The 27,606-nt window shown below is 41.8% G+C and overlaps 1 protein-coding gene across 4 annotated transcripts; it reads right to left on the bottom strand.

Moving 5' to 3' along the window:
* Positions 1–6: 6 nt before the first annotated feature.
* Positions 7–27,168, bottom strand: LOC121922976 (zinc finger and SCAN domain-containing protein 29-like). 4 transcript variants are annotated; one of them, XM_042452999.1, is made up of 9 exons: positions 27,060–27,158; positions 19,673–20,186; positions 19,384–19,510; positions 14,744–14,814; positions 12,148–12,640; positions 11,886–11,978; positions 4,785–4,855; positions 2,130–2,613; positions 7–1,961 (listed from the first exon to the last, which is right to left on the bottom strand). In XM_042452999.1, the coding sequence occupies exons 2-9, from the start codon at positions 20,087–20,089 to the stop codon at positions 1,864–1,866; spliced, it is 1,854 nt and encodes a 617-aa protein (XP_042308933.1). In that variant the 5' UTR covers positions 20,090–20,186; positions 27,060–27,158; the 3' UTR covers positions 7–1,863. The 4 variants fall into 4 exon arrangements, with proteins under 4 accessions (XP_042308933.1, XP_042308934.1, XP_042308935.1 ...); XM_042453000.1 differs by lacking the exon at positions 11,886–11,978 and having other exon boundaries at positions 27,060–27,157; XM_042453001.1 differs by lacking the exon at positions 27,060–27,158 and having other exon boundaries at positions 19,647–19,902.
* Between the last annotated feature and the right edge of the window lie 438 nt (positions 27,169–27,606).

Raw genomic sequence — 27,606 nt, 5'->3', positions numbered from 1 at the left:
TATTAATTTGATAGTGGAGGATACATCAATTTGTCACATCTTTAAAAGTGATGGACGGCAGTTCTGCAGTTTTCCCACCTATGAATGGGGTTTCCTTTTGTTTCCTGCAGTGCATTCCAAAATCACAAAATGGACTATCTGCATCATTGCTAATGTTCAGTAATGAGCAGCTAGTTACAGAAAACAGGCAAAGCTGCTGCCTGCTTGCATTTTCTGGACCACAGGATGTTATTCTAGTATGTTTCTTCCTTGGCTTGATAGAAGAGGTCTGTGAAGTGGGCTTCCTTGGAATCCTCTCACAGATGAAATTATTTTAACTTGGTGCAATAATTGATACTTCAGATTTAAAATACCTCATGTAGATTGAAGTTGTACTGTATACGAGCACCTTTGCAGGTATTGGTTCCCCTGGCCTCAGTGATATGCATGTCAATAATTGTTACTGTCCAATCCATAAATAGGTCAAAAAACAAAACCAAAGACTCATTTAGATGAATAGGTGTGAAATACTTTTTCAAAATACTTTTTCCAACTATTGCATTTCTGTTCAACATTGCCTTTAGTGAAGCACAATGCAAAAACAATTTTCATCCACTTTTGTAAAAAAAATTGTTAACGTCTAATGGTTTCACAGGGAGCCACACTTTGCTGCACAGTACCATACAGTGCTAGGATATATCGTTTTAATACTTATATATGTAGGACATGCTAGTACGTACATGGCACATACTCATAACACTATGCTACAGTACTATCTTCCACTTCACATTGCAATTGATCATAAAAGAAAAGAGTGTACCAGCAGTAATAGCTGTCATTTCAGGACATATGCATCAAAACATGGAAAGAAAACCTAATTCTAAATCTTGCCTGTGTTTTCACAGCAGGGCTGTGCCATTACTATATAACTGTAGGGATGGGTATTGTAAAAAAAAAAAAAAAGGAGGGGGGACTTCAAGGAGAGGATTTGAAATCATGCCTCTCCCACCCTGTGAAAATGGATGTATCACAAGGGGGACCTGTTCCGGACTCCCCTGCATAAGGCGAATTCCGCCTATGCTTGAGCTCCATTATACTGAATGGGGTATGTTGCGTGTGCGGCAGCCACACACACCATTCAAACGATTACAGCACTGCTTCCGCGTAAACCAGAAACCGCCTATGGCACACCTGCGTAAGGAGCGGGTGTGCTGTATATGATGGTTTCTGTGGCCATTTCTAATCTGTGTAATGTTTGCTGACATGAAAGATGTTCCTTTTGGTCCCCCTTCTCATGGTGGCTCAATTAGGAAAAATCTATTACGTGAACACAAAACGATTTCAAAAACTATGGGCCAGGATAAGGACTGGCTATGAAATACTATTCTCCTTTTTAGAAACTTAATCCTATTCTACAGTATGATTATCAATTTCTACATAGTCTTAAATGGTGAACATAAACAAAATAAACATGCACTTTATTTGTAGGATGTGATAATGCACATGTTTACAGTTCTTAGTTGTAGTTACACCTACCATTTTGTCTGATATGCTGGGAGACTTAGTACAATTTCCTTCAATTTCAAACAAGCAATTATATAGAAACACATGATTTGCATGTGCTGCTGAACAAAACTGAAGTTATTATTCCCATTGCTTGTACAAATGCACATTTCTGAATGAATCAACTTATTTCCTTGAAGAATTTTTTTTCTCTACATTCAGAGCATCTACTTGATGATTTCTCAGGTCAGGAGAAGGTTGGAGAACCTAACATTGCAGGCATTTACAGAATACAGTTTACATCCGTTACAGCTATGTATCCTATTTTCACATTTACCTTTTTACACATATTACTAATTGAACAAAAAAAACCAAAAACCACTAACCAATCTCTGTGTCTGCTCCAGCCTCAGTTACTGTCATAGGAAGGTCAATGATTGTTTCATCATCGGCATCAGTCTCGTTTCGGTTCTGGGCATCTGAAAAGTTATTGTGTTTACAAATTATAATTTGTATCATTTGAAAAATAACATTAGGTCTCAGAAGGAACAAATAATTCATACACAATGTGATGGGGACTTCTGGAAATCCCTAATATGCTATATTTTCCCTTTCCGGTTAACCAATTTATTTCTTAAAAACCATACCTCCTAGAAATTGGCTGATATTGAGATTACTCCCTCGGGGTCCCTCTTCATCAACCTCCGACGTTGCGGCGTCACTGGCCTGGGTAGCGCCACTAGATGCTGCTTCCTGCCCCTCTCTTCCAAAATCAAAACTTCTGGAAAGCCTGTTTGGAACAACACTTGCATCTCCATGGAGAATGTTGTCCAGCTCTTTAAAGTATGGACAGGTCACTGGTGCTTTGCCACTAAGCTTGTTGTAGTTAATGACACGTCTATATTCTGCTCTCATATTTTTCGTCTTTGTACGACATTCTTCGCTGGTCCGTGAATGGCCTCGCTTTGCCATCTCTGACGCCACATCCTTGAACACATGTAGATTGCGGTGGCTCTCTGACAACCTTGTTTGGAACCTTGCTTCCCCCCAAATCGAAAGAAGATCCAAAATCTCTGAATTTCCCCAAGCAATGCCCCTCCCTTGCTTCCTTCGTTGGGGTACTTCTTCCTCCTTTTCTCCATACAAGGCAGGAGTTGCATGGGATGAAGCCATACATGGATAATCAAAACAGAAACAGAAGATAAACAAACTGACGTCAAGTGGGCCATTCTATTGCTACGTGCTATAACCCAATACCAAAAGTTCAATAGCTTGCAATACAGAGGTAATGGGGCTGTGCAAAAAGGAGGTGGATTTTTTTATCATGTTATAGAAGATTATTGCACTACACTCTTAAAACATTGCTATTTCACTTAAATTGCTCTGGCCACTTCCTGTTGCATTCTGGGACTTGTAATTTAGGAAGGGGAATTTAGAAAATTCAGCCAGAGAGCTCTTAGGCCTCACTGAACTACAAACCCCAAAATGCAACAGGAGGCAGTAACAGTGAAGGGACAAAGGCTTGTACATGTTTAATAAGTTTAAAAATTAAATGTAAGACTGCAGTTTGGGGTCAGACTAGCTAGATACATGAGATCTCATAAAAGCAATAATGATGATGTTAAGTTCCCTTTTGCCCATATTTCATCAAGGCTTATGAACATTCAGTTTTCTAACTGCCTGTTCTACAAGCATCTTGCTATGTTCCATAACATTATTTCCTGTAACATAAACAAGTTTTGCTGAAGTGAATATTGTGTAGTTAACTGAAGGGAGGGTGAGAAGGGCTTCCTGTCTTTGTGTGTTTCTGTATAAAAAGCTTCTATAGCTGAAGACTTGTTACTCAGCTTCTCTAGAAAGTGATTTCTGTCTGAGACTGCACAAAACTTTGCAATAAATCCATTTTTCTATAATCCGGGGGTCTCTGACTTGTTTTCACTTGCTCCAAAGACTAGGACCCGGAGCAATGGATGCAAGCTACAAGAAAAGAGATTCCACCTCAACATTAGGAGGAACCTCCTGACAGTAAGGGCTGTCCAACAGTGGAACAAACTCCTTCCTCAGAGTGTAGTGGAGTCTCCTTCCTTGGAGGTCTTCAAACGGAGGCTGGATGGCCATCTGTCGGGGATGCTTTGATTTGGATTTCCTGCATGGCAGGGAGTTGGACTGGATGGCCCTTGCGGTCTCTTCCAACTCTATGATTCTATGATTCTGAGTGGTCTATGAGTTTTGCTACAACAGCAGGTAAAGTGGAATAGCAATGTTTTAAGAGTGCAGTGCGATAATCTCCATAATCACACAAATCCAGAAATCTAACCCCACATTTAGACCGCTCTATCACTTTGTCACAGAGCTATTTTTTCACGTAGCGGGGACATTTCCTGTTGTCAGAGAAGTTTGACAGATGCTGGTAATGTCTTACTGGGGAACATATTGGGTTAGGAAGGAGGTGCTATGCCTCCTTAAAAATGTGGAAGGGAGCGGTGAACTGCAGACTTCAATGAAGTCTACCTTGACCCCAAACAACCATATCTACATGATGCTGGCCGTCCAGTTAGAGGAAAAGAGATACTTTTGATTAATTCAAAATTTAAGGTAATGAGGAATGAGTTCAACAAATTGATGGCCTTCCAAAAGACTGCCTCACTCCTTACTTAAGCCTTCCTGGATAGAAAGACATCAAATTGGAAGTTTATATAGCTATAGTTTTTAACATTAAATAATTTACTGTTGTCCAATTCTATCTTTTATTAAATATATTACATCTGCGATTAATAAACTGACATTTGGTGAAAGGGTTTATTTCATCAGTAAAACTGCTTGAAGCCCTTCTCACCCTCTTCAGTTAATCACACAATATTCACTTCAGCAAAACTTGTTTATGTTACAGGAAATAATGTTATGAAACGTAGCAAGATGCTTGTAGAACAGACAGTCTTCCTTGTAGAAACCAATGTTACCCCTGATCCTGATGGTTCTTTGGCGGTTCCAGTAGCCTCCCTCTGAATGCCAACACAGGGAGAGCAATTTGCTCTGGACCAAGGAAGGAGGATGGGAATATCTATCAGATACCCCTCTGGGTTCAAGAAAAAGTATTGGGAAAAAGAGAACAAGTCTAGCTTACGAATAAGAAGGCAAAAGACACAGGGATTCAAACCGAAAGAAGTTTGCAAATTTTTACAATGTTTAAAACCCAAAGCAAACTGAAGCAAAATTCTCCACTAGTGATGAGAGGGGTGTGATCTGAGAAAAGAGGAACCCAGACTGCTCCATTCCTCTGTTCCAGGAATCCTTCTCCTTACCTGGTCTGCTTCTAGTCCTCCGCAAAGAGGGAGAGGCGACTGAGTCCTTGTGGGTGACATTATTCCAGACTCTGTGGGAAAGACAAAGGGGGGGAGCCAGTTACAGTTTTTTCTAATCATATATACATACTCTAAACATTGATTACTAATCTCATTCACATAGTAAGCATACATAAAATATAACTCATAAAACAAAGACAATTAACATCTAAAATCACACACACACGACTTCCTGTCCTTTACTTTGAATATTTCTAATTTCTCTTTCATCACTCTTTTCCGGACTTTCTTTTTCTTTTCTTTTTTCCTTTTTTATTCTTAACATATTAAATGCGCAACAATCTTATTAAGTGGTCTTGAGTGGTCAGACTTTGTCCTGTGTCCCCTTATCTGTCAGAGTTCCCCAGGGCTCTCTTTTGGATCCCCTACTGTTCTCTCTCTACACGCTGTCCCTAGGAAAACTTATCTGTTCCTTTGTTTTTTCCTGTATCTTTCCACCCCTTTCTCCGGGGCTTGAACAGCAAGTTTCATCTTGCCTCACGGCTATCTCTCAGTAGATGTGTCATAGGCGCTTGAAGCTCAACATGTCCAAGACGGAGCTTCTTGTTTTTCTTCCCTTTCCGTATCCAAAATAAGCTTTTGTTGTTGACTTTTAAAGCCCTGCGTGGGCTGGGCCCCTCCTTATTTGAAATGGTGTTCATTGTTATTTGTAGCAGACTGGCAATGTAATCTGCAAAATTCTTATTGTATAAAACTGGGAATCCATTCGGGCCTGGCTGGCGATTTCCCCGTTTTTCTTCTTTGTATCGCTTGTATCGCTTCTGTAATTCTTTTTGTTAATGTTCATGTATTGCTTGTATTTTCTTTTTATCTAAAAATTTCTTAATTTCATCTATCTTTATTGTTTTTTGTGTAAATAATTCTTTATAATATCTATGAAATATTTTTTGATTTGATTTGGTTCCATGCAAATTTTTGTTTCTTCCTTTATTCTGACTTTGATAGCATGGAAAACAGATGACGATTTGGTCATTTTAGTGATTGGTAGTAGTTGTGTTGTTTGTTCGATTGATTTTATTTTTAGATAACACTGTATCTTGTATTTTATTGTTGATTTTATTCTCTGTTGTAATCCTGCCTCGATCCGCAGGGAGAGGCGGGAAATACAAATAAAAATTATTATTATTATTATTATTATTCTCCAAATTGTTTTCTTTTCTTTAATTTTTCTCAATTTCCAAACTATTTGCTCAGTCTGCTGGAAAATTCACAATGTTTTTGCTTTTGTGTATTTGCTTTTTTACTCCATTTCTTTAACAATAATTGTTAATATTTGTTTTTGTAGAATTTTTAACACTTCTATCAACTCTTTTTAGGGTTTATTTTTAATGAGTCCTCTTTCCTTTTGATATTTTCTAATATCTGTGCTGTTCTTCTGTCTCCTCACATCACTGCCTTTGAGGTTTCCCAAACTATATGTGGAGCCACTTCATTATTTAAGTTATCTTGAAAAAAAAAATCTTCAAATGTTCTTGTGCTTGTTTTATTATTTCCTCATCTTTTAGCAAGGTTTCATTCAAGCACCAATTGAATTATTTTGATCTAGTTTTGCTTTCCATTCTTACCAGATTATGGTCCAATGTTAATTTCACCATTACAACCATTTTTGCGATCTTAAGTGCCCATGATGCTGATACCAAAAACATGTCATTTCTTGACCATGACGTGTGTCTTTCCAAGTAGTATGTATTTCTTTGTTTTACTCTCCAGCTGTCCATTAGTGATTTTGGGGTGTCTTTCATTTCAAAGAAAATATACAATAGTCACAAATTCTACCCTCCCCCCTTAAAATAACAATTAAATCACACTTATGTTCAAGAAATTCATTAAAACAACAAAAAATAATAATTAAAACAACTAAAGCAACTAAAACTGGAGGATGAGATACAAGAAAATTGGTAGGCTGCATAATAGTCAATTCAATGGGTGGCTGAAACTATTCTGGAAAGGCCTGTTGGAAAAGATCCGTCTTGACAGATTTCTTAAAGGTGTTCAGGCTCGTACTATGACGGATCTTGTCCGACAGACCATTCCAGAGTCTGGGAGTGGGTGCTGAAAAGGCCCATTGGGTCGCCATAGCTGTTCTGGTCTTCACCGGTTGCAATAACTTCTTCCCAGAGGACCTGAGGGCATGAGGTAGACTATAAGGGAGGAGGCGATCCCGTAAATAGGTTGGACCCAAGCCATATAGGGTTTTAAAGGTCATAACCAACACCTTCTGTTACTGTCATTTCTTCCTCCCTCAGTCACCTTTCTACATTTTTGGTTTTCATCTGCATTTGTCCTTGTTCTTCTACTTGATCTTCTTCATATTGTTCTAAGTCTTTACAGATATTTTCATTAAATTCTTTTGCACTTTGAAGTGAGATCAATTTTACTCTCGTTTGACTGTATGGAAATGAAACTCCTTCTGGGTTATCCCATCTGTATCTTATTCTGATTTCCCTTAATTCTTTGTTATGAAAGTATATTATTTTGTTTTTCTCAACATCAGGCCTAGGATATGCTTCAAAAGCTGAAATTCCACTCCTTCAACTGTTAGTCTCATTTCAAAATGTTGCAGTAGTACTGTTTCCCTTATTTGTGTTCTAACTGTTACGGCGGGAATCAGTAATTAGTAAACTTACAATGACGGAGACAACAGCCAGAAGTTCAGTAGCTCAGATATGCTGTTTATTTGCTATAGCAAAGAGACTGACCCTTTGAATCACTTCAAGAAGAGCCAGCCAGGAGGTAGGCTGGTGGCTCTCCTTTATGCACAGAAACCACAGAAACCACAAGCTGTCACAAGTGTTCAGTTTGACCAGACAATTACACCATGTCTCATTCTTAGTTTCTGCAACTTAAGCTAGCAACCTAAGCAAGTCTATATTTGCAATCCTTAGTGTAGCATCAGCAAGCTAGCAAGTTAACATGTGGCCCCCTTGTCCCCCATGTCTCCCCCTCCCCTATATATTTCTTGTTAGTCTAACCGCAGGACAGAAATTTCCCGTACAGCGAATGTCCAGTATACTACCTATGCAATTTTGGTTATCCCTTGTCACACATCTCTTACAGTTAGGTTTGGCAATTTCTTGTCACATAGCAACTTTGAATTGTCAATGGCTTCTAGTTATCATTTATTACCTTTAGTCCTTAATTTAGCCTCCTTTTTACCCTATCATAACAAAATATATTACTATGTCTCTTGGCAGTTTCTTTTGTTTTGCAATCCAGGAATTAGCACAATTTTTTAAAATCTATTTCCAGTTCCATAATTTTTCTTTTCTTCCAATAAATTCTACCAATATTGTTGTCATATATTTGTTTAAATTCTCGTTTTTTGCTTCAGGTAATCCTCTTATTTTCAAACATCTCTCTCTCTCTCGTCTGCTGTTACAGTTTTGAAGACTCACTAAAAACTAATGGCACCTCTCAGTTAACAAAGAAATAAGCTCCTTTTTACAAAGTTGTAGTATATGCTCCCGGCCCCCATTTCTTCTTCGGCTGCTGTACAGCTGAAAAATATTTTAGCAGTATATGCATTGAAAGGATGGTGAAAGAGGGCTGGAAAAAACATTAGAGTTTTCAGCACTTGGTTGCAGCAATGTGTCTGGAGAAAATAATGCATTGATGGTTGAGCTGAGAAACAGTAGGATTTTGCTCGAGCTGATCCTACTACAGCCCACAACACACAAGGGAAACAGCAGCTGCCCCCAGAAACCCTCACCAAGAGCTAAACAGAAAGAAATCCTAAGAGCAGGGAAGCCTGCCTCAACAGCTATTCTTAACACTTGCAATAAAAGTTGGGGCTGGTGAAAGAAAACATCTTTCCTCAATTCATTTTGGAAGAAGCCTTCAGACAGGTTCTAGATGGTTCCAAACATTTTTGTTTACTTATGCAAGGCTTCCCCGGCCTCATGGTTTCACGTCACATGTGCATATCTTTAGTTTGGGAGAAAAAGTGTGCTGAAACATTTTGGCCTGGTGTCCTTTTTTTTAATGGTTCAAGAACCTGTTCCTAGACTTCCCATGTGATTTGTGCCTATCATATGAAATTTTCTGTTAAAGAAAAAATGCCCTGAAACACATGAAGATTGTTCACTGCGCTATACCTGTATGCTGTTGGAAGAACACAAGAACATTTCCAGCCCATGAAAATGCAGAAGGTGACTGGGTGCAGTGGTTTGGGTGCTAGACTGGGAAAATCAATTTCTAGACTCCAGTGACTCCTGAAAGTCATTGGGCAGCCTTGGGGCCCCACTCTCTCTGACTTGACCTACCTCACAGTTTTGCTTTTGTGCAGACAAAGAAGACAGCATTGAAGGATTTAATTCCAGAGTGCAAAAGCCCCATGTGAACAGAAACACACAGGGGAGATGTGGCATATATGTCAGGGAAGCATAAAGTCAATCTCCACATGTGGAGATGAGCGTTACCATGTTGTGCACCACTTAGGTTCAATGGCAACATCTGCACCAAATGTATGACTGGACAGTGGGATGCATAGTGGTACTGCAAGTATACCAAGCAAAATGTCCCAATGTTTCCACAGAAGACTCTGGGAGGCAGTAACACAACCCAGTAAAGTGTACAGTGGAGCAGAGAACTGAACACTGATCTCCAGTTGCAGTCCAATGCTCCGACCACTACACCATGCTACCTCCCAGGGCCCTTAAAGTTGGTGTAATTCAGAAATTACTTGAAAGCCTGCAGCAAAAACAAATAATGATATAAGGATTAAGATATCAGACAGGGGTATGGGAAAATCCAGTTCCAGCTCCCAGTGAGGCACGAAATCCATCTCATACATACATACACTACTCTACTTCACAAGTTGGAAGTTGTGAGGATAAAATGGGCTTGAATTGAGGGGAGCAAAGGCCAGCCACCCCAATTGACCTCAAGGGGCGGGATATAAATAAACTTTTATATTATTATTATTATTATTATTGATGTAGATAAGAACACAAAGCCCACCCACCATCATCCAGGTTCAGAGGAAGAGTGAGACAGACCAGCCCCATTGGGCCTAGCGCAGAATAAGATGAAGAGCCCGCCCTCCAGCCCATCTGCCATGGCCATGGCCCCAGAGGGAGAGAAGAACCAAAGAATTTGATCCCTTCCCCACCACCATTCTCTTCTCCTGCCGTGTCATGTCTGATTAGATTGTAAGCCTGAGGGCAGGGAACTGTCTAATTTTTAAAAATGTAAGCTGTTGTGAAAGCCTTTGTGGCTGAAGAGTAGGGTATAATTACTCCAAATAAATAAGTAAGTAAATCTCTGGAACAACGTAGAATCATAGAATCGTAGAGTTGGAAGAGACCGCAAGGGCCATCCAGTCCAACCCCCTGCCATGCAGGAAATCACAATCAAAGCATCCCCGACAGATGGCCATCCAGCCTCTGTTTGAAGACCGCTAAGGAAGGAGACGCCACTACACTCCAAGGGAGTTTGTTCCACTGTCGAACAGCCCTTACTCTCAGGAAGTTCCTCCTAATGTTGAGGTGGAATCTCTTTTCCTGGAGCTTGCATCCATTGCTCCGGGTCCCGTTCTCTGGAGCAGCAGAAAACAAGCTTGCTCCCTCATCAATATGACATCCTTTCAAATATTTAAACAGGGCTATCATATCACCTCTTAACCTTCTCTTCTCCACGCTAAACACCCCCAGCTCCCTGAGTCTTTCATCCTAGGGCAAGGTTTCCAGACCTTTCATCATTTTAGTCACCCTCCTCTGGACACGCTCCAGTTTCTCAATGTCCTTTTTTAATTGTGGTGCCCAGAACTGGACACAATATTCCAGCTGGGGCCTGACCTGAGCAGAATATAGTGGCATGATGACTTCCCTTGATCAAGACACTATACTTCTATTGATGCAGCCTAGAATCGCATTGGCCTTGTTAGCTGCCGCATCACATTGTTGACTCATGTTCAACTTATGGTCTACTTGGACTCCTAGATCCCTTTCACATGTAGTTTCATTCAGCCAGGTGTCCCTCATCTTATATCAATGCTTTTGATTTTTCCGCCCTAAATGCACTACCTTACATTTCTCTGTGTTGAATGTCATTTTGTTAGCTGTGGCCCAGTTTTCTAGTCTGTTCAGGTCATTTTGAATCTTGATCCTATCATCTGGGGTATTAGCTATCCTAATTTGGTGTCATCTCCAAATTTGATAAGTATTCCCCCAATTTTGTCCTCCAAGTCATTGATAAAGATGTTGAATAGCACTGGGCCCAAGACAGAGCCCTATGGGACCCCACTGGTCACTTCTCTCCAGGATGAAAAGAGCCATTGTTGAGCACCCTTGGCTTCGGCCGGTCAATCAATTACAAATCCATGTAACAGTTCCTTTGTCTAGCCCACATTTTACAAGCTTGTTTGCAAGAATATCATGGGGAACTTTGTCAAAGGCCTTACTGAAATCAAGATATACTATATCCACAGCATTCCCTTCATCTACCAAGCTGGTAATTTTATCAAAGAAAGAGATCAGGTTTTATCTGGCATGACTTCTTTCTCTGAAACCTGTGTTGACTTTTTGTGATTATGGCATTGCTTTCATACTAATAAGAAAATTATCTGAAAGAGGAAGAGCTGTTGGAGACAACCAAGACTACTCAAATTATATGCATCACCATGAAAGTTTATTAGTTATGCAAATGAAAATGCATAACTTCCTCACATGTTGCTTTTTTGAATGATATTATAGTTGTTGTGTTAAGCTGGATATATTTTAACTGGATAGTCCAATAACAAAGCACCTCCTTTTACAGATTCTTAGATGAATTCTTCGCTGTTTGGTTTGTTTCTGTAAAATCTTTAAAAGACTAATAAATATTGTAAAAATGCACATTTATGAATGCATCATCTTATCTCCTAGGAAATTTTTTCCCCCTATGTTCAGAGCATCTACTTTATGATTTCCCAGGTCAGGAGAAGGTTGGGGAAGTTAACATTGCAGGCATTTGCAGAAAACAATTTACATCTGTTACAGCTATGAATCCTATGTGCACATTTTCCTTTTATACATATTACTAATTGCATGAAGAAAGACTAACCAATTTCTGTGTTCACTCCAGCCTCAATTACTGTCCTAGGAAAGTCAATGATTGTTTCACCGTCAGCATCAGTCTTGTTTCGGTTATGGGCATCTGAAAAGTTATTGTGTTTACAAATTATAATTTGTATCATTTGAAAAATTACATTAGGTTTTCGCTGTAACAAATAATTCATACACAATGTGATGGAGACTTCTGCAAATCCCTGATATGCTATGTTTTCTGTTTCAGATTACAAAATTTATTTCTTAAAAAACCATACCTTCTAGAAATTGGCTGATATTGAGATTACTCCCTCGGGGTCCCTCTTCATCAACCTCCGACGTTGCGGCGTCACTGGCCTGGGTAGCACCACTAGATGCTGCTTCCTGCCCCTCTCTTCCAAAATCAAAACTTCTGGAAAGCCTGTTTGGAACAACACTTGCATCTCCATGGAGAATGTTGTCCAGCTCTTTAAAGTACGGACAGGTCAGTGGTGGTTTGCCACTACGTTTGTTGTAGTTAACGACACGTCTATATTCTGCCCTCAAATTTTTCGTCTTTGTACGACATTCCTCACTCGTCCGTGAATAGCCTCGCACCGCCATCTCTGATGCCACATCTTTGAACACATGTAGATTGCGGTGGCTCTCCGACAACCTTGTTTGGAACCTTGCTTCCCCCCAAATCGAAAGAAGATCCAAAATCTCTGCATGTTCCCAAGCAATGCCCCTCCCTTGCTTCCTTCGTAGGGGTACTTCTTCCTCTGTTTCTCCCTGTGAGGCAGGAGTTGCATGGGATGAAGCCATAATTACACGCATGGTTAACCAAAACAGAAACAGAAGATAAACAAATCAAATGTCATGTGGGCAGTTCTATCACTACATGTTATAATGTTATTATCACACCATACCGGACGTTCGATAGCCTGTGATACACATGTAATGGGACTGTACAAATAGGACACTGATTTTTTTTATCATGTTATTGGAAATTATCACACTACACTCTTAAAACATTGCTATTTCACTTAAATTGCTCTAGCTGACTCCTACTGCATTCTGGGAGTTGTAGCTTAGGAAGGGGAATTTAGAATATTCAGCCAGAGAGCTCTTAGGCCTCACTGAACTACAAATCCCAAAATGCAATAGGAGGCATTCACAGTAGTTAAAGTGGAATAGCAACTTTTTAAGAGTGTAGTGCAATAATCTCCATAATTGCACAAATCACTAAGAGCTAAACAGAAAGAAAACAGAAGAGCAGAGAAGTCTGCCTCAACAGAAAATGAAAAAAAAGTAGAGCAGAAGTCTAACCCCACATTTTGACAGCTCTAGCACTTCAACACAATGCTGTTTTTTCACCTAGTAGGGGGAAGTGGGAACTGACATTTCCTGTTGTCAGAGAAGTTTGACAGATGCTGGGAATGTCTTGCCATGGAGCATATTGGATTAGGAAGGAGGTGCTATGCCTCCTTAAAAATGGGGAAAGGAGTGGTGAGCTGCAGACTTCAATGACCCCGAAAAACTATATCTACATGATGCTGGCTGTCCAGTTAGAGAAAAAGAGATGCTTTTGATTAATTCAAAATTTAAGGCAACGAGGAATGAGTTCAACAAATTCAAGGACAACCTTCCAAGAGATTGCCTCACTCCTTGAAGGAAACGAAAAGGCTATGGGTCCTTGCCAGGAAGCCTTCCTGGACAGAAAGAATCACAGTGGTAAGTTTACCCAGCTAAAGTGTTTAAAATTAAATATTTTATTATTGTCCAATTCTATCTTTTAATAAATATATTATATTTGCAATTAATAAATTGACATTTGTTGAAAGGGTTTATTTCATCAGTAAAACTGCTTGAACCAAGCTTAAATTGGCTTGCTAATATATTTATATATAGCTTTAGACAGAAATTGTTTTGAAGTGCAGTTTCTGCTAGTAGAAATGACTGTGGATTAAAAACTGAAATGCATACACACACCTAATACAATTTCGTCTCTCTTTTTTTTTTTTTTGATGGTGGTGGTGGTGATGTGGCAACCTCACGTCATATACATCCCTGCTATTTTAAACTATCGTTCCAAACCGTATTTAAAGCTTTTGTACTTGCTAAAGTAATATTTTCTAAAAATAATTTGATAAACATGTCAATTTCATTCTTTTTATTGTAACCCTATATCGATGTTGAGGAATTAGCACACCTTCCTCTCCAAAAATGCATGGAATTGGCTGGAGATCTGTACATGAAAGCAAATTTGACACTGTTCAGGCCATCACATAGCTAGGAAATTAATTTCCCACAAAATGGTTTAGCATCAGTCCTCTATTGCTTCAGGAGACCACCAACAACAGGGTAGGTTAACATCCACACCTTTCTGTAAATGCACAGCCATGCTATTATTATACCTAACCATGCTGTTCACTATATGTCTCGTTGCAGTCCATCGCAGAGGAAGGGGACATCCATCACTAAGGACTGCGTTGCTGGATTCTGATTCGGTGCCCAGTGGGCAAGAGGCTCAAGGTAGCTTATTTTTTTAAAAATCCAGAAATAACATAACTGTACATTGGTGTTGTGCTTTCTCGAGACGTTTCAAATATCTGACTTAACAAGACCAAAAGATTATGTGAGATCTACATTTCAGAAATCGGCCCAAATTTTCCTTTCCTCAGAGAGAAAGGCAAAGGAAAATGCTCCCCCAGAACAAGATACTGTACCTCTGTGATAGATTCACCTTAGAGTTGTCATAAGTTGGAAATAACTTGAAGGCACACAACAACAACTACAACTCAGTAAAAGGGAAAAGAGAGAATGTGGGATGTGATCTGAGAAGAGGAACCCAGACTGCTCCAGCCCCCTTTTACCAGGAATCCTTCTCCTTACCTGGTCTGATTCTGGTCCTGCGCAAAGAGGAAGAGGTGACTGAGTCCTTATTGGTGGCGTCATTCCAGCCTCTGTGGGAAAGACCAAGGTGGGGGGAAGCCAGTCACATCTGCTGCTCTTACAGTTTTGAAGACTCACTAACGGCATTCCTCAGTCAACAAAGCCTCTGAGAAATGAGCTCCTTTTTACAAAGTCGTATTATACTCTCCCAGCCCCCATTTTCTCTTTGGCCGCTGTACAGCTGAAAAATATTTTAGCAGCATATGCATTGAAAGGATGGTGAACAAGGGCTAGAAAAAAGTAAGAGTTGTCAGCACTTGGTTGCAGCAATGTGTCTGGAGAAAACAATGCAATAATGGTTGAGCTGAGAAACAGGATTCTGCTCAAGCTGACCCTATTGCAGCCCACAACAAAAAAGGGAAACAGCAGCTGGAGACTCTCACTGAGAGCTAAACAGAAAGAAAATGGAAGGGCAGAGAAGTCTGCCTCAACAACTATCCCTAATACTTGCAAAAGTTGGGGCTGGCAAAAGAAACGGTCATTTCTGAATTCATTTTGGAAGAAGCCTTCAGATGGATTCTAGAAGGTTCCAAACATTTTTGTTTACTTATGCAATGCTGCCCTGACCTCATGGTTTCACTTCACATGTGCATATACTTAGGTTTGGAGAAAAAGTGTACTGAAACATTTTGGCCTGGGGTCCTTTTTTTTTCTAAATGGGTCAAGAAACCCTTCCTAGATTCCCCAAGTGATTTTGTTCCTCTCATACCACATTTTTTGTTAAAGAAAAAAAGCCCTGGGACACATGGGCTTTGTTCACTGCGGTATACCTGTATTTTGTTGGAAGTCAGTCAGTCAACCTTTATTAGGCACAGAAAAACAACATGTATTTACAATAAAACTTCAGGATCGTTATTAAAATTTAAGACATAATCTTACTGCCTCCACCAGAAAATTGATCATTAACCTTGTAATATGTGGGTTTCGATCTTCCAATAAGTATTCCACTGATAACCCATTCAAAGAGATATTCATTTCCAATAACCTTCTTAACAATTTTTCTCTCGGAATTATATACAATGGACAAAGCAATACAATATGATGGAGAACATCTGGAGCTTGATCACAGTGACATACACGATTCAAAAATGGTGTCTGCAAATATCTGCCCCGGTCACATTTGAGGGGTGTACATTCAATTTTGCAAACAAAAAGGCCTTCCTCGACACCAGCAGTGAAAGGGTTTGAAAATAATCTGGAATCCTACCCTGCAAGGGGGGAATACCGAGCATCGCTGGAGAACACACTCTAGGACGAGTTGGATATGTCAGTTGATGTTCTCTCTCTGCAAGGCAGACCCTAATAGATTCAAGACACTCCTTTTCAGGAAGTAAAAGGAGAGAATCAAAATTTATACCCACAGAAATTACTTTACTTTCATAAAATTTAGCCCAACTGGCATAGTAAACGTCAGATAGTAAGAACCATGAAAGACTGGATCTATTAGGTCTGAAATGTATCTTTAACCAAAACCTATAAGTCATCAACCAGGCTTCAGTTTCAAGAGCATTCAATCCCAGTTCCTCATATAGAGTCAGATGGTGTACAAATGGAGGTACAGATAATAGTCTCCTGAAAAAATGTGTCTGCAAACATACAATCTCCTTATTAAACACTGGAATCCAGGTGAATATGCTGTAAAGTAATTGCAGTCTTTATCTGGCTTTGTAAATTTTTAAGGCTGCTAGAATATCCTGGTTGCCTTTTTTATAATAAAAAGATTGTATAACCACCAACTATCTTTTCCTTGTTTGTATTACTGTATCTCTCTGTTTACTCTACTGCCCGTTAAAATGAAAACGGATACCAAGGTAAACATACTTTTTGACCTGCTCAATTGTTTGATTACCAACCTTCCATGTTCTCAGTTCAAATCTCTTAGAAAATACCAGTACTTTGGATTTCTCAAAGTTTATCAGTAGGTGAAATTTATCACAATATTCAGAGAATCTTTTCAAGCTTCTTACCATACCCACCTGAGATAGAGAGAGTAATAAAGTATCGTCGGCATATTGGAGTACAAAAAGCGGACAGTTTCCCAGTGAAGGTGGGTGAGAATCTAACGAGATTGTGGTTTACATTTCGATAATATGAACTCTTTTTGATCTTGATAAATTGAATAAATTGAGTTGAATGTGTTACATAACTGAGAGATGGCTGATATAGAAAATGATAACTGGGAATTAAAAAATGACATCAATAATGTTTTGCAGGATGATACATCTTTTATCTTACTTATTTACTCAATATTTTATTCTAATATGAAGATGGGAAGGCAAAAAATAATCTAGAATAGGATAAACACAATGAGAAAATAATAACAAGATACCAAAGATATCTGAACATTTGTGACAAAGGATGTTGGCAAGGAAATTAATTGTTATGTGTAAGAGTATGTTATGTCATGTTTTCTGCTTTATTTTGTTTGCTATTGATGTTAGATTATGTCTGTTCAAGTCTTATGTTTTTAGACATTAAGAATTTGTATTTAAGTGTTATATGTTTTGATGTTTAATAAAAATATATGGTTAAAAAAAAGAGTTGTTGTAAGTCAGAAATTACTTGAAAGCCTGCAGCAACAACAAATAGTGTTGTAAGGGTTAAGATACTAGACAGGGGAAAATCCAGTTCCAGCTCCCACAGAGCCACAAAATCGACTGGGGGATGTGAACCACCTACTCTCTCAGATATACACTGCCCTACTTCACAGGGTGGTTGTTGTGAGGCTAAAAAGAACATTGGTTCTTACTTGTGAGATGTTCATTTTCAGCGATGTAGGTGGGAATATCCTATAACATGGGTTGATTCCATTTTCCCTCCAAATAAGCAGGGAAAACTGACTTGAAGGCGTTGCCAGCAGAGGGAGCAACCCCCTCCATCCCTCAGTCAATATTATAGCCAAGGATAGAAAACAAACTCAGAGAGCATTCAATGCAAATATAAGTATAATTAATAGAAACTATCATAAAGTCAAACTAAAAGTAACTAACTAACAACTACCCTTGCAGAGCCAAGGGAAACAGCCTCCTCAGTTCTGGGTGGGGAGGATATTCCCACCTACATCGCTGAAAATGAATATCTCGCAGGTAAGAACCAATGTTCTTTTTTCCAGCGATGGAGGTGGAAACATCCTATAACGTGGGACTTACCAAAGCTCCCCAAACCAATGGGTTGGTGAACTGAGGCATATCACTTATATGAAAATCACAAGATATGTCTTCCAAAGGAAGCCCCTTTTGATTCAAGGAAACCCACAGTGGTGGCATGTAAATGTGGAAGATGAAGTCCATATCACTGTCCTACATTTATCTTAGATGGATGTGATTGTTGCTAGTGCAGTGGAAGTAGCTGCACTGTAAATGGAGTGATCAACAACTGACCCCAACAGAGATATCCCAATCCTCTAGTAGCATGTTAAAATGCATCCAAGACAAGCCACAATTTTATCAACTCCTTCAAAAAGATGCTGAAATCATTTCTTGAACCAAGTTAAGACAAAGTAAAGGAGGAGAAAAGGAAAAACACAGCCTACTTGGAGCTAAGGCAGGAATATAATAATAATAATAATAATAATAATAATAATAATAATAATAATGGTTTATTTATATTTTCCCGCCTCTCCTGAGTGGATTGAGGCGAGATTACAATCAGTTAAAACAAATACATCAGAATAAAATACATTTAAAATACATCAATAAAGTGGTACAATTAATATAAAACTGAGTCCATCGAGTGGTAATGCAACAATTTGTCCAGTGGTATAATGGTGATGTTACAACAGGTCAGGTGGATAAGCTCGCCGGAAAAAGACTGAGGGATGGAGGGGGTTGCTCTCTCTGGTGGCGACTCCTTCAAGTCTGTTTTTCCTGCCTATTTCGAAGCAAGAGATGGAATCAACTCATGTTATAAGATGTTTCCACCTCCATCGCTGGAAAATGGCTTTGAGTTGGGGGGAGCAAAGGCCAGATGTAGATAAGAACACAAAGCTCTGGAACAGCATATTAATAGGAAAATTAATGGAAAGAAGAAGGGCTGCTAGAGATACTGTAACTAAAGACCACTCCAATTATATGCAATACTGTGGAAATGTATTAGTTATGCAAATGAAAATGCATAACTTCCTAACGTGTTGCTTTTTGGAAAGATATAGTTGTGTCAGCTAGATATTTTTTAGATGAATAGCTCAGTAACAAACTCAAATCACTTCCTTTTACTGATTCTTAGATGCAAAAATGCACACCAACAGATGCATCTGGAAGCCCAATAACCTTGCATGCACAATTCCACTTCCACAATCATGCACTGTATATGGATGTTCCGCATCAGACCAAAATGTCCAACAGCTTCCATTGCGGAAATTAGAGCTGGCATGCTGTAATAATTTCAGTGCTGGATCATGACTCTACAGACTAAGGTTTGAATCCCTGCTCTGTCACGGAAACTCCCTGGGTAACCTTGGGCAATTCACAGGCTCGCAACCTCAGAAGAAGAGAAGATCTTGAAAAGAAAACCCTGTGATAGGATTGCCTTAAGTCGGAAATGACTTGAAGGCACACAACTACAGCAAAGAGACTCCTTACCTTGCAATGAGGCTCCTCCATCGCACTCCTCCTTGATCACCCTCCACTGGGGACTCTGTCTGGGATCCAATGGAGCTTTCTCATCCACAGGGAATTCAGACTTAACTTCTACCAAGAGATTCTTGACCTGAAACAGCAGTCAGACACAAGACATGGAATTTGGAGGCAGCCCGCGTTTCAGATCTGGGGGCATCGCATTTCAGAAGAACATCTGAAGTCATCAGAGGCTGAAAAAAGACAGCCCAGAGCCAGAACCTGCTCACCTTGGGCCAAGAAGAAATACTCTCACCTGCTGCTCTTTCTGCTTCTTCTCTGCCTCTGCCTGACTCAGGAGGAAACCCTCTGCCAGGGCCACCGCCTGGGAACAAGTCTCTGCCCCACATTCCCTGACCCACTTCTCTATCTCTGGGGGCAAGATGGTCAGGAACTGTTCCAAGATCACCAGGTCCAGGATCTCATTTTTTGTGCGTTGATCTGGCTTCAGCCACTGACAGCAGAAATGGTGGAGTCGGCTGCAAACTTCTCGGGGTCCCTCGCCCTCCTTGTAGGAGAATTGCCTGAAGTGTTGGCGCTGTATCTCTGAGCTGGCAAGGTCATCTCCCAGGGAACTCTGGACTGTCATCTCCCAGAATTCTCTACTGCTCTTAGCAATGAGGCCATCAAGACCTCTTCCTCCTCCAGGGCCAGTTGAGACTGGTTCATCCATCTATTTTCTTTTTTTAAAGCAATGAAGACACAAACAGATATTCCTCCCACATCCGTCTCAGGGAAAATATGTCCCTAAGATGCTCTGCTGCAACACCCTGTAAAACAGATAGATTTTTGTGTTATTGCTGATATTATTAGGTATTTAATGCATCATCATTGTACATTGTTTTGTTAAGAATTATTACCCTGGTACAAGTACCCTAGAGGCACTAGATCTTGTCTGATCTTGGAAGTTAAGCAGGGTCAGCCCTGGTTTAGTACTTGGATGAGAGATCACCAACAAATACCATGCTGTACACTCTATTTCAGAGGAAGGAACTGGCAACTGGCAAAACCATCTCTGAAGATTCCTTGGCTAATAAAACCCTATGAAATTCATGGAGTCACCATAAGTTGACAGGCAACTTGAAGGCACACTGGGAAGAAATAATTTGTTGGAGGCCTCTAATACAAACAGGGCTCTTCCCTGAAGGAAAGGCACTTTGACTTCTTTATCCAGAGAGCCAGTATCAATAGCGTGAAAAGCAGGGGTAGGCAACCTTTTTGAGCCGGGGGCCAGGTTGCTGTCCCTCAGACAACTGGGGGGGGGCCGAAGCCAAAAAATAAATAATTAATTTAAAAAATTAAATATATAAATAAACCAGGACAAATGTAGGACAAAATTTTCAAATGGAAGAACCTTTTTTAAAAAAAAGTGGAGGACACGCGAAAAAAATTGCTGATTTTTAAAAAAATGTTAATATAAATGCATGGTTCTGAGGCTTCTATAGACATTTGCCCCCCAAAGGCCCCAGTGGCAATCGGCGGCAGGACCAGGCTGGGGCCAGTCCCAAGGCCTTGCCGGGCTGCATCCGGCCCACGGGCCGCAGGTTGCCTACCCCTGGTGAAAAGTATCAATAGAGTGAATACCAATTTAAAATCATATCTACTGAAAACAACAGTACAGTATGCTATTACCATGCTTAACCTTCAATGTTATATTTTATGATGTATATAATATATAGAACCAGCATGGCATAGTGGTTTCAGTGTTGGACTACATCTCTGGAGATAAGGGTTCAGTTCCTTATTCATCCATGGAAACCCAATGGGTGAGTCACACACTTTCAGCCCCATGATAGGGTCGCCTTAGATTCACCATACGTCAAAAGACATCTTACTTATCCTACATTCTATATTAATTAAAATCTTATTGAAGTACCCAATCATTTTATCAGGTATCCTGCCTCAGGAGGAGGCCCAATTTCTGACTGCCAGAGCTAAGAGCCTCCTTGGAGGAACAGAGCCAATGTTTTCACAGGAGGCCAGGATCCTGCTTTCCAGGAATTCCCCACTTTGGCTCCCCTCAGCAGCTGCCATTCCCTGCTTGTCTTTTTTGTCCCACACTGAGGCTGCCTTCTTCATTCCTTTTTTCCTTCCCTTTGACATCTCACTGCCCTCCAAAGGACTCATGGACACAGTTGTCCATGCTGTTTCTGCTCCTGCTGCCTTGGTCTTCCTCCTCTTTGTCCTTGTTCTGGGGAGGCCCACTGAGAGACAGGCCAAAGCTGCTGGGGATCAGCCGTGGCACCCCTCACTCATCTCTCCTGGGCTCCTGAGCAAAGGGGGGGGGGCCCTTCTTTTTTTCTCCCAAAAAACCCTCCACCAAGATCCCTTATTTCCAGGTAAGGTAAGGGAAGTGTCAGCATCAGGAAACTCAGAACTTCTGTGCAATCAATAAGTCGTGTATATTGAAGCAAAACAGAACTTTATTGAAAGTCACAAAATCAGCAATTCACCATTTCAAGATTTAAGCTGAAACTGCCTATCTACCAGCACAATTGATATATTAAAACTCCATCATCCCAAACTCCACCCACTAACAAAAGGTGAGGGACCCATTAAAGGCTACCTCTGCATGAGAGAAGAGATAATACCAGTCATCTTGCAAATAATTAGTGTAACATCTTAGGTATTTTTCCAGAGAAGAATTAGTCCTCTCCTACTGTCTGTCACTTTGGGGGTGATGGGATGTACTTAAAGCCACTTCTATCCCTAATTTCTTTTACAACACCCTCCAAAACTGAAAGGTAAATGTACTCCCACGATCACTCACAATCTTATCAGGTAATCCGTGAAGCCAGTATATATTACTTATAACTAACTAAATCAAACCTTATAGAAGTCTTTAACCCACTTGTGCTGTTTAGGACTTAGCCTAGGTGGTGTCTGCAAAGTTTCTAAGGGGCTATAAAGACCATCCTAAAAGGGCGGCCTGGAGCCGCCCCTTACCTGGCCTGATCAGGGTCGTGGCAACCTCATCCCACAGCCCCGACCCGGCCTCTGGAGGGTGCAAAGGAGAGCCGCAAAAAGTGAGTCCTTTTTGTGCCCTCCAAAGGGTGCCATAGCCATGGCAGCATGTATGACGCTCCATCGATGCTGCATCATGTGGATGCAGGGATGGAGGCTCACCATCTGGAATGGCACACGGCATCATGATGTCCTGGGGGCGTAGTCAGGGCATCCAGCATCAGGACACTGCACCCTGACTTTGCCCACAGGCTGGCACAAAGTGCAGGCCTGTACAGGTCCTAAGTTACAATGATCAGTCCATACCTCAAAGGGGTGGAGGGCTCCCTCAAAAAACTGCCGTTGCATTTAGAGGGCTCATTTAATAGCAAATTCCTTTTTTCCCTCATGAGCCAAATAAGCTCCACAGATGTGCACACGGTCTCAGTGTCCCTGCAATATCCCTTTGTAACAACACTGTGCCCATTACAAAATCACAAGCATCACCCTGTACAACAAAAGGCTGATCAGGATATTTCAAAATAGGTTCTGTGCTAAATAGCCTCTTTTAGCTCTTTGCGCGTTGCTTGGCAGTCTGGAGACCAGGCTACTGGTGCTGAGGGTTTAGGTTTCTCAGGCTTCTGTTTTTGGGTTTCTTTTCCCCGTACATTTTGGTTTTCAACAGACTGATGATGGGCAGGGCAATTTGAGCAAAGTTTGGGATGTATTGTCTATAAAAATTTGCAAACCTTAAAAAATTTTGCACCTGTTTCTGGGTTTTGGGAGGGGTCCAATCTAACACTGTTTGGATGGTGCCCGGGTCCATCTCAGTCCCCTGGGCTGACACTTGATATCCCCAAAAGTCTAGTCAGTTGATGTGAAAGTGACACTTTGACAACTTCACATATAACTGGTTGGCTAACAACCACCTTAACACTTCTTGTACCAGTCTAGTTGCATCTCAAGGTCTTGGGAGTAGATTAACACATCATCTAAATATACTACAACTCCCTCAAATAAAAGGTCATGAAGAATTTCATTAACTACCCTCATAAAAATTCCTGGCACCCCCACCAAATCAAATGGCATAACTAAATATTCAAAAGCCCCCAATGTAAAAACCACTGTCTTGTATTCATCTCTCAAATCCTTATGTGAAAACAGGAGGCGTCCACACAAATCCAAACTTGGAAACACTGTCTGCATGCTAATCGTTCCAACATGTCTTTCAGAAGGGACAGGGGGTAGATATTTGTACTAATAACAATTCCATTCAGATTGTGATAGTCCATCACCAAGCAGGGCCCATCATCTTTCTTCTTTGCGGAAAAACACAGGAGCCACACAAATGTATGGTAGAAGGCTAACAAAGCCACTAGGTAAGTTTGTTTTCAACAATATCTTTTAAAGTCTTTCAGCTCCAGTGGGGTCATGGCATAAAGTTTTGGCTTTGGCAGGGGTGCCCAGGCTCAATTTCTATGGGCATAGTCCATCTTGTGGTGAGGGGAAACGGTAAGCTTTCCTTTCTCCTCAAACTCCTCCATAAGTCTTGATAGAATAAGGGATATGCCCAGTGCCTCTCCTGCCACCGACTGTCCGCCCTCCTGTGGTTGGGTGCCTCTGGATCAGGGCACACTCCTTCCCTCCACTCCCTTCTGCCTTAATTACTGGGATCACATGAATACCACTCCTCTCGTCACTAAGAAGAGGCTGAGGTTGTGGAAATGCAGCCACTCTATCCCCACATCAACATGGTAGCTTGCTTACAGGGCCCACCCTGAGCTTTGGTCTTTTTTCCCAGTGCTCGGACCCCCTAACCAAACTGTTGTAGTTTCTCCTCCGGAAAGCTTCCCCCCCCCCGGAGGGAGCCAAATCCAATCTGGTTAAAAGGGATAGGAGGGTAACAACATAGGGACTGAATTGGATGCCCCTTACAGTGCTGGATCGGGACCATAGACAAACTACAATGCCGTGCCTCAATCTGGCATTTCTGTGGCGCAAAAAAGGAGCCAAACAAAAAAGCAGCTCTTATCTTTTTGCCACTGGGAAAGGGCAGCTTTGCCGCTGTGGTGGCACCTCTGTTGCTCCTTTTGACCTGCATCATCTGGACACAGTGCCAAAGGAGGGCTGTATGCTGTGTGATTGTGTGCACGTTGTAACGGCAGTGTCGGTGGTATGCGTCACGTGGACGCACACACCCCACTCTGCCCTGAGGCCGGTGTATATCATTATAGGATTATTAATTTTATTTTAAAGCGCTGTAATTTACACCCGCTGTACATCAAATCTTTAGTTAGACAGGTATAATGCCAGTTCTGTAAATGTTGATAATCTCTATCCCCAAAACCAAAATCTTGACTACTCTAACAGATCCTGGTGGTGAATGGTTAAATGCCTGTACTGTAGCTACTCATCACAAACCATAAGGGTTAGAGTTCAGTACCAGCTCAGGAGCTCAAACTTACTCAGGCTTGCATCCCTTCCGAGGTTGCTAAATAGTACCCAGATTGTGAGGCCAATAGCTTACACTTTGTAAACCACATAGGGAGTGCTTAAGTGCACTGCATAAGTGGTATAGAAATTACTTCTATGCTATCTCCTGGTTGATAACAACACACCTCGTGCCAGCCTGAAATCTATAGCAGCGGTCAAGTCCACCCAGCAAGGCCTTTGGACACAATAACTTCACTGGGGCACTTCACCACTCATCATGGGTTGCAGCTGTCCCGTCCACAGCCTCCTTTCACCATGGTCTAAGGCAGGCTCAGGTAGTTTCCTAATGGCTCTCCTTTCTCCTCCCCCTCACCTGTAGGTCCCATACCCCCAAGGACTCTAGTATCTTTCCCTGGCCTGCCCTTGGAAAACTCAGTATCCTTGCCCTGCTTTCCCTGGACGTTCCCCTCCGCCTCTCCTTTGTTTGAATGGTGCAGTGGAGGTCTTTTGTTACTGCTCTAGGGAGTCATCCACATGAGTCAGGCAGGCTGCCAATCAAATGGCCCTTTTCCCACATGACCAGGCAAAGTCCCCAACCTCATCCTTTTTCTCTTTCCTCCGTGGGTGGCTTGTTCTTACCACTCTGACTGGGTATAGGCTTTTAGGGACATCTCCCTTTGGTGGTGCTGCTTTTCTGCTGCATTGACAATTAAATTTCTTCTTGGACCAAATTCTGCCTCCCCAGCACAAACCTTATCTCTTCTTCACCACAGTTGAGTTACCCTCAAGTTAGGCCCATCTCAACAGGTCTGGGACACAATCCGTCTTAAAGATTGCACTCAGAAGCCTCTGGCCACTCCGCAGCCTGAGCTGCCAAGCTCTTGAATTCAAAAGCACATTCAGAAACGGAGTGGGATCCCTTGTCCAAGGCCATACAGACGCGTGTGTGTTCTCTCCACTCAAACGGATCTTCAAACTGCAAACTGAGCCCAGAGCGCCAGCATATGTTTGTATTTTTGCAGTTCAGGGGGCCCACTAATCATAAAGGTACCAGCCAATCTGCCTCCCCTCACCCTCCAGGTGATTAGCCACACATCTCACTTAGCTGCCATCTCGGGAAAGTTGCTCCCCATTCACTCATGTGGCCCAATACCTGGGCCAAGAAGGCAATACCTGAGGCTATCCATGAAATCTCACGCTCAGCTTCCGTGTAAGGGACCTGGAGTTATCCAGCATAAGATTCATTGGAGGTGGGGCAACTAGTCCAATCAGAGCTGGGGCAGCCGGTCCAACAGGTGGCGCTGCTGGAGCTGCCATAAAGGGGCCCCCCTGTTTGCTCCTGCTGCTTGTTCATTTCAAGACTTTAAAACCACCTCACCCGGGTGTCTTGCTCTGCTGCATCTCTTCCCACATCTGTAGCATCTGCTCACCACAGTCCTCCCCTCCAAGGGTCAGAGTCCCAAGCGCTGCTTCCTCTTTGTTGTTCCGGAGACTTTGGTGGAACCTTAGGCGGAATCACACATCCTCTCCAACCAAGCAAGGATAGATTTCTCACCATTCCTGACTGCTTTGGAAGGGGTCCCCCACTTAGAGGCTCCCCCCTCTGGGCTCTTCTTCTCCACTGTCAGTTGGGTGAAACGTTCATCTGGGGCCGAATGCCCGCATCATATCAGACTGTGAAGAGTTTCAGCTTACTGTCAGAATCAAGAAACTCAGAACTTCTGGGCAATCATGAGTCATGTATATGGAAGCAGAACAGAACTTAATTGAAAGTCACAAAGTCAGCATTTGCCAATCATCGGGGTTAACTGAAATGCCTATCAGCACAACTGATACATTTAAACAACTCATACCACCCAACTAACAAAAGGCTGAGCTATATTCCCCCACTACATTTCCATTACTAATTCCCCTTCATCAGAGCCCCTCCTTGCCATCTCTCCAATGCTAACCTGCTTACCTACCTACACCTAAACCTCACCAGGCTATGCTAACCCCTAATAACCAATTCCAAAGCTCTGAGCTGAAGCCCAGGTTGAGATAACACCCATCTGCCGCCTTCTCTTCATCCAAATTGAGCAGCAGAAGCAAGGACCCACCCCCTTCGCTCCATAAAATCCTAGAGCTGGAGAGAGACCCGCAAGGGCCCTGATCCAGTCCAAACCCATTCTGCCAATGCAGGAACTCACAATCAAAGCATCACGGACAGATGGTCGGCTTCCAGCTCTCTTAGGACCTCTAAAGAGGGAGACTTCCACAGCCCTTACTCTCAGGAAGGTCCCCTAATGTTGAGGTGAGATCCTTCTTTTCCCGGAGCTTGCATCGATTGTTGCGTGCTCTAATCTCTGGAGCAGCAGAAAAAAGCTTTCCCCTCCACCTCAGTATGACATCCCTTCATATGTTAAAAACGGAGCCCTCCTCCCCTCCCCTCCCCCCTCCACTCCACACGATATTTTAAGGCTCCCCCCCCATCCTTTATCTCCTCCTCCTCCTCTCCGTCTGTTCCACCTCCCGCGCCTCCTCCTCCTCCTTTCCCCTCCCAACACTACTCTGACCTTTCCTCCGAGCATTTCATGCCTCTCGAGGAATCTCAGCCTCGCGCCTCTCTCTCTCCCCCTTGGAGAGGTACGCTCTAGGAATTTAAGCCTCTGCTCTCTCTCCCTCTTGGAGGAGGACTCTCTAGGAAGCTGAGCATCTGCGCGCTCTCCTCCCTTGGAGGAGGACTCTCCCCAGGAAGCTGAGCCCTCTGCTGGTCTCTCCCTCGTGGGGAGGACTCCCTAGGAAGCTGAAGCCTCTCGCTCCTCTCTTCTCTCA

The sequence above is a fragment of the Sceloporus undulatus genome, chromosome 2 (genome assembly GCF_019175285.1).
Source record: "Sceloporus undulatus isolate JIND9_A2432 ecotype Alabama chromosome 2, SceUnd_v1.1, whole genome shotgun sequence".
Classification (NCBI taxonomy): domain Eukaryota; kingdom Metazoa; phylum Chordata; class Lepidosauria; order Squamata; family Phrynosomatidae; genus Sceloporus; species Sceloporus undulatus.
This window is presented reverse-complemented; position numbering and strand designations above follow the sequence as displayed.

Coding starts and splice junctions, on each gene's coding strand:
- LOC121922976 (XM_042452999.1), bottom strand. CDS start 20,089: ATGGATGAACCAGTCTCAACTGGCCCTGGAGGAGGAAGAGGTCTTGAT. Junction 14,815..19,383: donor TGGAGGAGCCTCATTGCAAG/GTAAGGAGTCTC, acceptor TCTTTCCCACAG/AGGCTGGAATGACGCCACCA. Junction 2,614..4,784: donor GAGGACTAGAAGCAGACCAG/GTAAGGAGAAGG, acceptor TATGGAGAAAAG/GAGGAAGAAGTACCCCAACG.